The 12848-nt window shown below is 43.4% G+C and overlaps 1 protein-coding gene across 1 annotated transcript in view; it reads right to left on the bottom strand.

Moving 5' to 3' along the window:
• Positions 1–1572: 1572 nt before the first annotated feature.
• The window catches only part of LOC137332578 (slit homolog 3 protein-like), a 612265-nt gene continuing 600989 nt past the window's right edge, over positions 1573–12848 (bottom strand). Inside the window, exons 34-36 of the mRNA XM_067996507.1 lie at positions 9454–9739; positions 7475–7680; positions 1573–5105 (exon numbers count right to left, since the gene is read on the bottom strand). Coding sequence (XP_067852608.1) covers positions 4864–5105; positions 7475–7680; positions 9454–9739 — 734 coding nt within the window. The 3' untranslated portion in view covers positions 1573–4863. The remainder of the gene's footprint in view (positions 5106–7474; positions 7681–9453; positions 9740–12848) is intronic.

Below are 12848 nucleotides of genomic sequence, written 5' to 3'. Positions count from 1 at the left end.
AATCATTACTGGCTCAATACTGAATCACCATAGGCTCAATACTGAATCACCACAGGCTCAATACTGAATCACCACAGGCTCAATACTGAATCAGTACAGGCTCAATACTGAATTATCACAGGCTCAATACTGAATCATCACAGGCTCAATACTGAATCAGTACAGGCTCAATACTGAATCATCACAGGCTCAATACTGAATCATCACAGGCTCAATACTGAATCATCACAGGCTCAAAACTGAATCACCATGGGCTCAATACTGAATCATCACAGGCTCAATACTGAATCATCACAGGCTCAATACTGAATCAGTACAGGCTCAATACTGAATCATCACAGGCTCAATACTGAATCAGTACAGGCTCAATACTGAATCATCACAGGCTCAATACTGAATCATCACATCTCAATACTGAATCATCACATCTCAATACTGAATCATCACAGGCTCAATACTGAATCAGTACAGGCTCAATACTGAATCAGTACAGGCTCAATACTGAATCATCACATGCTCAATACTGAATCATCACAGGCTCAATACTGAACCAGTACAGGCTCAATACTGAATCATCACAGGCTCAATACTGAATCAGTACAGGCTCAATACTGAATCATCACAGGCTCAATACTGAATCATCACAGGCTCAATACTGAATCATCACAGGCTCAATACTGAATCATCACAGGCTCAATACTAAATTAGTACAATAGAGTATAAAAGCAAGGAAGTTATGCTGAACCTTTACAAAACACTGGTTAGGCCTCAGCTGGAGTATTGTGTTCAATTCTGGGCACCATGCTTTAGAAAGGATATCATGGCCTTAGAGAGGGTGCAGAAGACATTTACTAGAATGATGCCAGGGATGAGGGACTTCAGTTATGTGGAGAGACTGGAGAAGCTGGAGTTGTTCTCCTTGGATGCAGAGAAAGTCAAGGGGAGATTTGACAGAGTAAATAAGGACAAACTGTTTCTCATGGCAGAAGGGTCGATAACCAGAGGACACAGATTTACGGTGATCGGCAAAAGAGCCAGAGGCGACATGAGGAAACATTTTTTATGCAGCGAGTTGTTATAATCTGGAATGCACTGCCTGAATGGGTGTTGGAAGCAGATTCAATAATAACTTTCAAAAGGGAATTGGATAAATACTTGAATTGGAAAGATTTGCAGGGCAATGTGGAGTGGGACAAATTGGACAGCTCTTTCAAAGAGCCGGCATAGGCACAATGGGCTGAATGGCCTCCTTCAGTGCTGTAATATTATATGACTCTATGATTCTAGTACAGGCTCATAATTGAATGAATACAGGCTCATTATTGAATCTTTATGGGGTCAATGCTGAATTAGTAAAGGCTCAATAGTAAAATCAGTGCAGGCTCAATGCAGGTACATTACAGGCTTAATACAGAATCAGCACTGAACCAGTGCAGGCTCAATGCAGGCATATTATAGACTTAATACGAAGTGAATACAGCTTCAGTAGTAAATCCATACCAATTATAGACAAACTTCAATTTCTCTGGTTTAAAGCTGACCGACACTGAAATAAAATGATTTTCTATCCACTTTTGTTTGGTGCAAACACTTTCATTTATTGTTTTGTACAAGACGTTGCATTTCACAAAATATATAACATGAAAATGTACATATTTTTGTAAAACAAAGAATAAAGGGTTAAGCACCTGTAAATTGTGAACTTGGCAGAGGCTTATTTCCTTGTATACATTATCAGAGAGAGAGAGAATCAAAGTTAGGACTTCCTGTGAGACCCTCTGCAGCACCTCTGCTGCTGCAGGCATCCTTTGTATGTCACTGCACACATAAATACACAGTGGGCAAAGTCTAAGGAAACAGGAAGAATTGTTTTGCATTCAATATAGTTGTGCTTTAATGTTCTTGCACTACATTTTAACCAGACTTCCATATAAAGTATAGAATGGAAGCTATTCTGCACGAAACCTGTAAACATCTTGATGTTTGGCTGCCATTAAGAAATGTGCCAAACCTTACCTCAATTCCCTTTGGTGTGTACGCCGTAAGGCAATATTCACTGCTTACAGAAGTGATGGGAAGTTGTGCATTTGTCATGTACCATTGAACTTTTAGATCCTAGCACACCAATTTGCCAATTGTGAGCAGCAGCTACAAGTACTGGGTTGACTTGTAAAGGATTCATTGCTAATCCAATTGACGCTTTCTGTGAAGGTCCTCAGATTAATGTATAAGATATTGGGTTGACTGCAAGGCCCTCAGGTTAATGTATAAGGCATTGGGTTCACTGTAAGACACTTAGGTCAATGCAGCAAAAGTGGCCCAATTGTTAGGCACTTAGGTAAATACTGCAGTTAATGGGCTAAATGTAAGGCACTGAGCTAAGTACAGCAGGTACTGACCTGATTGTAAGATCAATACAGCAAGCGTTTTCCTGCCCCCGTTATATTTATTTATCATTATTATGAGGGGAGTGGAGAAATCTGCAGTCCCACTCACCCAATTCTCCCTCTGAGATGAAGAGGGGCTAAAACAGTAGCAGCACAGAAACTCACTTCACAATGTTGTGGTCTGAATCCCACCGCAACCTGGCACTCCACGTGAGCAGTAATTGGTAGTAGGAGGGTTGTGGTGTCTCACCTCATGTCAGTGGTTATCAACTGACACAGAGCAGAGCTTCAGGTCCTGAAAGTAATGATCTCCCTGTTGGCAGAACATGGACTGCCATTGCAATCAAAGCCATGGAGAAGTCTAGAATTGAGTCAACTGGTTTGTCCTTCCATTTAAAGGAAGGCTATGTATACACAGGAATCCTGAAAGAGAACAAAAAATATATGGGGGAAAACAGAAAAGGAATTTATCCCATTTTAATCCTTTTGGCTTGTACCTAACTGGTCATTTATTTTCTTATCAAACTCTTAAAAAAATTAACTTTCAACACCTATTTGTCATCCATCACTTCCTGTGTACATGCATCAAACCACATCATTCAATCTGCTTCCCAGAGTACACCTTTCCCTCTTAAATATTTATCTTCAATGTTTTCTAAATTGTTGGCTGACACCAGAATTGTACTGGACTAACAATAAATCTTCATCTCCTGAAAGCTTAAATGTCGGATACCCAAATTCTCAAGAGCAGATATTAGGAAGAGGGGTTGGCACATGGGAAACATTTTAAATACCAGACACCTTGGGGAGGGCAATGTCAGACAGAAAATCAATAAATACCTCAGACATCACACAGTATAGTCCAGTTCTACGTCGCTTCAGTGTGTAGTGTTGAAGAATTCAAACCCAATTTCTGTGCAGATGTGTAATCTCCTTCTGTAGTGTGTGTATTATGGTTATCAGAATTAAGAGTTTTATAAGCGTTTCCTCAATGGAGTGATCTAATGTCTGGTAACAGTGTCTAATGGATAAAAGAGCATTACCATCTGCTTAAGGACCATCTGAGCTGTGAAAGGAGCCTTGAGGTCTAGACATTTAATCATGCATGTCAGAGATGAAAAGTTGATGATTGAACGGTATTGGGAGAACTATCAAACATCTCTCAGGTGGTGGGTGAGCATGTACAGAGATAGACCCTAATACAGGAGTGTGCAAACTGAAGCCTATGGGCCATATACCCTGCCAATACAGTCCTCTTTGTGTTTATGTTCCTTATTACCCGGTTAGTCCTGTTTTGAATATATGGTCCTGGAGGTTTTCTGCATAAACTCTGGTGTTGTGGGACCAGGTGAGATACTGCACCCAGCAGTCTGACTGAGAACTGCAAAAGCCTTCACAGATATGGTACTGGATATCTGCATTGTAGTCTACAATGTATCAATAGTACTGGGTATCTCAAGTAGATTCCACACTGTATCAATATGTATTGGGTATCTACAGTATGCTCTACACTGTGTTCGTATTACTTGTGTGGAATTGGGTACTATTGTATTTTACACTATGCCAATGTTTTTGGTGTGTTATTGGGTATCTGCTGTGTACTCTACACTGTGTTCATATTATTGGCGTGTTATTGGGTATCTGCAGTGTGCTCTACACTGTGTTCATGTTATTGGTGTGTCATTGGGTATCTGCAGTGTGCTCTACACTGTGTTCAGGTGTGTTATTGGCTATCTACAGTATGCTCTACACTGTGTTCATGTTACAAGTGTGGAATGGGTACCTGTATTGCATTTTACACTATGCCAATGCTATTGGTGTGTTATTGGGTACCTGCAGTGTACTTTACACCATGTTCATGTTATTGGTGTGGTATTGGGTACCTGCAGTGTACTCTACACTTATTGTTAACAGTGCCTTATTGGATATCTGGAAAGAACTGATTACACTGTATTGATAGTAACACAAAAGTGGATCAGTCCATTTGGTATTTTAACACGGAGACCAGTGCTGGTAATTGAGGCCACAGTAAAACCAAGAGTCAATCGGTGTTCGACGATGTTCCTCTTGACGTTTCTCATGCTGCCAGGTTTCAACTTCTTCAAAAGCTCAGAACCTCCTAAGTCAGAAATGCAGTGCAGACTTTGACAGTCAGTTGGACAGTAATATGACAGGCCCTTCAAACACCTTCACAACAACCCATCAGGCAACCCATTCCCATAATTCCTCTGTTAGATTAATAAAATGGTTAAAAAAAATTCTTGCAAAGGGAACACAGTATGATATATATACCCAGGCGGTGTGATATATTTAGTAATAAATGAAGAAAATAGTCCTTTTTTAATAATAAAAATAGGTTCTATTTGTTATCTTACAATATATTTCCATTTCTTTTGGCCCACTATGAGAGTTAAAGGGTCCAACACTTGTCGCAGGCACGTGCTGTTGTTAAGCCTTCACTTCCCGCTTCGGGTCCCTACGAGGAACAACTCCCGCAGCCGCAGTCAACAACCCGCTCCACGTCTTCCACGAACGAGGAGCCATCCGTACACTGGAAGACATATTTCCGCCGCTTGCTGCGCAGTGGCACGCAGCACTCTCCGTTGCTGCAGCTCCCCTTGCACTCCAGTCGGGGCACTTTGACCGTGGTCTGGCACGAGGCGTAGCCTTGCTGCTTGCGGTAGACATCTCGGACCATTTCCTTTTGACAAAAGAGCTCTGCGAAACAAGAGAGAAGTTTGCGTTTGTGTAAAAAGTTTGTTTCAACTAAGTAGGTTAGGGAGGACCAGAGGTCACAATTTCAAGTTATGTAAAGGCAAGAACTTGGTTAGATGTTAGGAGATGATTCCTTTCCCATAGAATAGCGGACCTGTGGAACATGGAGGACGCTGATTGTCTGAATTCTTTCAAGCGGAAGCTGGACCAGTTTCTGGCTGGGGTGGAGATCACCTTGTTCAAGAGGTAGGTATTGTATAACATTAATCAGGGCCAGAGCGGCCGCCTGGACTAGTTTTGATTGCCTAAGGGGTTGGAAAGGAATTTAGCAGATTTTATTCCCTAATTGGCTTGGTTTCTCGCCTCGCCCAAAAGATCACATGGTTTCAGGTGAGGAGTGTATATATTGGGATGCACAAGGCATCACATTGTCTGGGACAGGCTGGATGGACCAGTGGGTCTTCTCCTGTCTGTCATTGCTTGTATGTTTTTGTACTTAGACGGCTTGCTCCAGTTCTAGTACCTTTTATAGTCAGCTTTGGTTATGACGATATTTCAAATTGACACAGCCACCTCTGTCCCAACTGCAGCAGCACTGGAACCAAAACACAGAATACAATGGCAGGATTCCACTGCTCCTGTTAGACATTTTATACCTGCTTCAAAGTAGCATGTCAGGATTTTCCACTGGATGTAGGTCAGGTCCCTTGCCTAACTTGTTATGATGGGTCAGGAACTTCTTCAGAAGCCGCTCTGCTGGTTCTATGCACCCTCGACATGACTTCTGGCATCTTCCGCAGAATTGACAACCGTTGCCAATTACCAAATGTAGGCGGGCATATGCCGTTTGCACGTTAGTGATGTAGGCGCAAGTGTTATTAAGGGCAGTGAAGGTGGCATTTAAATTTAACCCCCACACCCACAATTTGGGCAAAAAATAACCCTCACCTTCTTCGGCTGCCCCAGAGGCTGCTGGCCACACTACTCTATGACAGGACAATTGGCCAGGGTCTGGAGTGGGTGGAACTTCCGCCCTGCTGCACATAGACCAGGATTCTGCTGGAGTGGAGAATCCCAGCTGGACTTTCCAAGCTTGTGCATTTGAAGGGACATCTAGGTTTACACCATGGAGCCTTGGGGGTGATATTTAAAGTTTAAATCTACGTTCCTATTAATTTGCAACCATCTCATGTTACAGATATTAACTGATATTGATCCGGGTTTAGGATTTTTTCAGTAATGAGGCAACATTGGTAAAAAAAAAACCACAACAGCCCTTTCCATACCTGAAATTCAAACAGAACAAACCAAGCAGTAAGAAATAAGAGCCCAGATACAACCCTGGGCTTTGTGGACTGGATTGCACAGGCTTGAGCAGTGTCATTTGGACATCCCTCATTTAGAATGATACCTTTATTACATTGAATTTAAAGCACGGAACAGGCCATTCGGCCCAACTGGTTTATGCCTGTGTTTATGCTCCACACGAGCTTTCTCTCACCCTACTTCATCTAACCCTATCAGCATATCCTTCTATTCCCCTTAAATGCATCTATGCTATTCTCCTCAACTACTCCACGTGGTAGCGAGTTCCACATTCTAACCACTCTCTGGGTAAAGAAGTTTCTCCTGAATTCCTTCTTAGATTTATTAATGACTGTCTTATATTTATGACCCCTAGTTTTGGATTTCACCACAAGTGGAGACATCTTCTCTACGTCTACCCTATCAAACCCTTTCATAATCTTAAAGACCTCTATCAGGTCACCCCCTCAGATTTCTTTTTTTCTAGAGAAAAGAGCCCCAGCCTGTTCAGTCTTTTCTGATAGCTATAACCTCTCAGTTCTGGTATCATCCTTGTAAATTTTGTATTTAGATACATCCAAAGGGATCTGGGGAAATTAAGATGAATGGCAGGTGAATTTTTACATGGATAAATACAAGGCAAAGCTCGTGGAACAATGGGTGTCTGTCAGCAAAGGCGGAAAAGACCATTAAGAACTGGGCAGCGCACAACAGGGTGAATTCACCGACTCCACACTCTCAATGGGCTGTCACCCTCAAAGGGTGTGTGGGTTACAGAACTGCCGCTCCCCCTTCACTGAAGTTCCCCACTGGGAGTGGAGCTCAACGTACCCATGTATTGCCCCACTATTAGACCCATTTATCATGACCCTCTGCCTTTAATTACCAACCCAGTTTGCAGTCCAGTCAATCAAGTTACCATTAACACCATGAGATTTTGTAGAATGTTTGCAGCTGTTTTGCTAATGTCAGCAATAAAACGTTGTCATTAATATAAAGCAGGCTCCAGGTTAATTCACTAAACAAATAGAGCAGCTTTAAGACTCAAGGCCATTTTCTTTCCTTACCCGTTTCGCAGGTTTCTCCTGTGAAGTTGGTATCACACTCGCAGTATGGCTTCCCCTGCCCAGAGATCTTGCAGCTGCCGTGAGCACACTTCAGATTCTGGCAGTTGTCCGTCAGCTGGTCATTGTCACAGAGCCTGCCGACGTAACCTTCCTTGCACACGCAGTGGTACGTGGAGTCGGATGCTACGCACGTCCCGTGAACGCACCTGGGAAGGGACAAAAGGAAAGATGTTAATTATGATCTGAAGAGTAAAAGACAAGGATACCTGCAAAAATATCCAACAGCATTCTCGCACCAAACTAAAACTGATCTAATGGGGGATGAGACCCAATGTTACTCATCTTACCCATGTAACTGTCCAAATGCTTTTTTTTCTTTTAAAAAGCATTTGGACAGTTACATGGGTAAGATGGGTATAGAGGGATATGGGCCAAGTGCAGGCAATTGGGACTAGCTTAGTGGTATAAACTGGGCGACATGGACATATTGGGCCGAAGGGCCTGTTTCCATGTTGTAACTTCTATGATTCTATGATTCTATACTCAAATGGCATAAAACGTGTGCAATGGGGATTCTCAGTTATAAGCTGGTCAGTACATGGTGTATAAAGTGTAAATCCTATCTTCAAAAAGGGAGCTAGAACTAACCCACTAAACACTGCACCGGTTAGCTTAATGTCAACAGTAGGAAAGATACTAGAATCTTTACTAAAAGATCAGATAACAAAGCATCTAGAGGCAAAGAATATAATAAAAAATAGCATGGATTTCTAAAAGGAAGGTCATGTTTAACCAAGCTTATTGAATCCTTCGAGGAAATAACAGAAAGCGTGGACAAGGGCAGTGAAGTGGATGTTGTGCACGTGAACTTTCAGAAAAAGGATAAAGTGTCACATAAGAGCCTCATGACAAAGGACAGGGCATGTGGAGTCAGGGCCCAGGTAGCAGAATGGATTAAAAGATGGCTACAAAGCAGAAAACAGAGGGTAGGAGTTGAGGGTACCCCCTCGGCCTGGCGGAAAGTGGGAAGTGGTGTCCCATAGGGATCCGAACTGAGACCACTGCTGTTCACCATTTACATAAATGATTTAGATCAGAAACTGAAGATACGGTGTTGAAATGTGCAGATGATACCAAATTAGGCCGGCGGGGGGGGCGGGGGGGATAGCTCATAATGTGGAGGACTAGACCAATATACAGGAAGTTATAAAGAGGGATTCAGAATGGATGGATAAATGGCAAATCAAATTCAACATAGCAAATATGAGATGGTTTATTTTGGTAGCAGGAATAAGAAGGCCACATTCCTTGCAAGTTAAGAAACTAAATGGGATGGAGGAGAAAAGGGATCTGGGAATATATAAATCTCTTGAAGTAGCAACACAAGTTGATAAAGCCATAAAGAGTACAAACAAAGTACTGGAGTTCATTGAGGACTAGAATACAAAACCAGGGAGGTAATGTTAACCTGTTAGACCACACTAGCAGCACTGTGCACAATTCTGGCCTCCACAACTAAAAAATATATTGAAGAACTGAGGAAAGTTTTACAAGAATGTTACCAGAACTGAGAGGATGCAACTATCAGGAAAGACTAAGCAGGGTGGGGCTCTTTTTTTCTGAAAAAGACCGCTGCTTGATTTATACCGGCACAATGGGCGGCCGGAACTGGAAAATGGACGGAGTGTGTCCACAGCAGATGGCGCTGTAGTCTGTCCTCCGGCTCATTCAATAAACAATTGGCATACAGAGGGCAGCATCCCCATCTATTGGCCAAAAGGTAGGACTGCATATTTTTTTTGAAAAACTCGTTTCCAGCTGAAGTGAGAAAAAGAACTTAAAGTTGTCTTAAGTTAAGGCGTGGGGAACTAGCATCCACATTCCTTTCTTCATTATTCTAATGGAGAATTTATCCGACACACTGTGTTTGTATGATCGTATCCCACACCTATGGTGGGCCCATCAACCCCTTTACTTACTTGTTGTTGGTGCAGAGGTCAGTAGTTTCCTGATCACACAGAGGCCCTATCCAGCCAGTATGGCATTCGCACGTAATGCTGGACTGATCAACGGAGCGGCACACGCCATGTTGGCAGATGTTGCACGATCTGCAGCCCGGGGAGACGCCCAGGGGCATCTGCGGTAAGCTCTTGAAGTCCTGCAGCTCGTTGTTGATTCGCACGTTGTGAATGCAGCCGTGGAAGCCATTGAGATTCCGTTCGGGTCCCTGGCGGAGTCCCGCGACCCCCGAGACTGGGGGGATTCCTTTAATGGCAAACAATTGGCACAATCAAAGAGAAGGAACTGAAGTCACCATCCGTCCACCTTTTGAAGCAGACAGGCCAGTTTAGGTATTAGCCGTGGCTCAGTGGGTAGCACTCTCGCCTCTGGGTCAGAAGGTTGTGGGTTCAAATCACACTCTAAAGACTTGAGCACAAAATCTAAGCTGACACTCCAGTACAGTACAAAAGGGGTGCTGCACTGTCAGAGGTCTTTCAGATGAGACCTTAAATAGAGTCTGCCCTCTCAGGTAGTTGTATAAGATCCCATGGCACTATTCAAAGAAGAGCAGGGGAATTCTCCCCAATGTCCTGGCTAATATTTATCCCTCAACCAACATCTTTAAAAACAGATTATCCGGTCATTATCACATTGCAGTTTGAGGGACCTTGTTGTGAGCAAATTGGCAGCCGTGTTTCCTACATTACAACAATGACTACTTGTCGTGCGTGGTCATGTATAAATAGTGCTGCACGACAGGATGGCTAAATACACAATATTTGCTGCATTTACAGAGCACTACCAACCCCATAATGATCACACAAGCAGTAAAGAAGCAAAACTGAAGGGGAAAAAGCGGAAGAACAAAGAGACTGCGAAACAACAGAAAAAAGAGCAACAGAACAAGGATTTAAAATAAACTAGTTGAAATTGGGACTAGCTTAGTGGTATAAACTGGGCGACATGGACATGTTGGGCCGAAGGGCCTGTTTCCATGTTGTAAACTTCTATGATTCTATGATTCTATGATCACCAGCATCGTCCAGTTATCTCTGCAAAGAATGAGAGAGGTGACGAAAGCAAAATGTCAGAAGCAGAAGGTTATAAATATCGCAACATTGGTTTAAACATTTTCTGAACAGAAGTAAATGAGCTCACACTGGGCATCGAATGAGAAAACACTGGGCAATGAATGAGAAAACACTGGGCAATGAATGAGAACACACTGAAACACATGGAATCCAGGGTGCCTTGGCACTTTGGATACAAAACTGGCTTAGTGGCAGAAGGCAGAGGATGATGGTCGAAGGTTGTTTTTGTGACTGGAAGCCTGTGGCCAGTGGGGTGCCACAGGGATCGGTGCTGGGTCCCTTGCTGTTTGTGGTCTACATTAATGACTTGGATATGAATGTAAAAGGTATGATCAGTAAGTTCGCTGATGATACAAAAATTGGTAGGGTGGTAAATAGCGAGGAGGATAGCCTCAGTCTGCAGGACGATATAGATGGGTTGGTCAGATGGGCGGAACAGTGGCAAATGGAATTTAACCCGGAAAAGTGCGAGGTGATGCACTTTGGAGGGACTAACAAGGCAAGGGAATACACAATGAATGGGAGGACCCTAGGCAAGACAGAGGGTCAGAGGGATCTTGGTGTGCAAGTTCACAGATCCCTGAAGGCGGCGGAACAGGTGGATAAGGTGGTAAAGAAGGCATATGGGATACTTGCCTTTATTAGCCGAGGCATAGAATATAAGAGCAAGGCGGTTATGATGGAGCTGTATAAAACACTGGTTAGGCCACAGCTGGAGTACTGTGTGCAGTTCTGGTCGCCACACTACAGGAAGGATGTGATCGCTTTGGAGAGGGTGCAGAGGAGATTCACCAGGATGTTACCAGGGCTGGAGCGCTTCAGCTATGAAGAGAGACTGGGAAGATTGGGTTTGTTTTCCTTGGAGCAGAGGAGGCTGAGGGGGGACATGATTGAGGTGTACAAAATTATGAGGGGCACAGATAGGATGGATACTAAGGAGCTTTTTCCCTTCGTTGAGGGTTCTATAACAAGGGGACATAGATTCAAGGTAAAAGGCGGGAGGTTTAGAGGGGATTTGAGAAAGAACTTTTTCACCCAGAGGGTGGTTGGAGTCTGGAACTCACTGCCTGAGAGGGTTGTGGAGGCAGGAACCCTCAACATTCAAGAAGCATTTGGATGAGCACTTGAAATGCCATAGCATACAAGGCTACGGACCAAATGCTGGAATATGGGATTAGAGTAGACAGGGCTTGATGGCTGGCGCGGACACGATGGGCCGAAGGGCCTCTATCCGTGCTGTATAACTCTATGACTCTATGACACTGGGCAATGACTGAGCTCACCCTGGGCAATGAATGAGAACACACTGGGCAATGACTGAGAACACACTGGGCAATGAATGAGAACACACTGGGCAATGAATGAGAACACAATGGGCAATGAATGAGAACACAGTGGGCAATGAATGAGAAAACACTGGGCAATGAATGAGAACACAATGGGCAATGAATGAGAAAACACTGGGCAATGAATGAGAACACAATGGGCAATGAATGAGAACACACTGGGCAATGAATGAGAAAACACTGGGCAATGAATGAGAAAAAACTGGGCAATGAATGAGAACACACCGGTCAATGAATGACAAAATACTGGGCAATGAATGAGAAACCACTGGGCAATGAATGAGAACACACTGGGCAATGAATGACAAAATACTGGGCAATGAATGAGAACACATTGGGCAATGAATGAGAACACACTGGGCAATGAATGAGAACACACTGGGCAATGAATGACAAAACACTGGGCAATGAATGAGAACACAACGGGCAATGAATGAGAAAACACTGGGCAATGAATGAGAACACAGCGGGTAATGAATGAGAACACACTGGGCAATGAATGAGAACACACTGGGCAATGAATGACAAAACACTGGGCAATGAATGAGCTCACACTGGGCAATGAATGAGAAACCACTGGGCAATGAATGAGAACACACTGGGCAATGAATGAGAACACACTGGGCAATGAATGAGAACACACTGGGCAATGAATGAGAACACAACAGGCAATGAATGAGAACACACTGGGCAATGAAGGAGAAACCACTGGGCAATGAATGAGAAAACACTGGGCAATGAATGAGAACACACTGGGCAATAAATGACAACATACTGGGCAATGAATGAGAAAACACTGGGCAATGAATGAGAACACAATGGGCAATGAATGAGAACACAACGGGCAATGAATGATAACACACTGGGCAATGAATGAGAACACACTGGGCAATGAATGACAACACACTGGGCAATGAATGACAAAACACTGGGCAA

The sequence above is a fragment of the Heptranchias perlo genome, chromosome 14 (genome assembly GCF_035084215.1).
Source record: "Heptranchias perlo isolate sHepPer1 chromosome 14, sHepPer1.hap1, whole genome shotgun sequence".
Classification (NCBI taxonomy): Eukaryota; Metazoa; Chordata; class Chondrichthyes; order Hexanchiformes; family Hexanchidae; genus Heptranchias; species Heptranchias perlo.
Note: the sequence above shows the minus strand (reverse complement) of the source record. Positions and strands in the feature narration are given on the sequence as shown.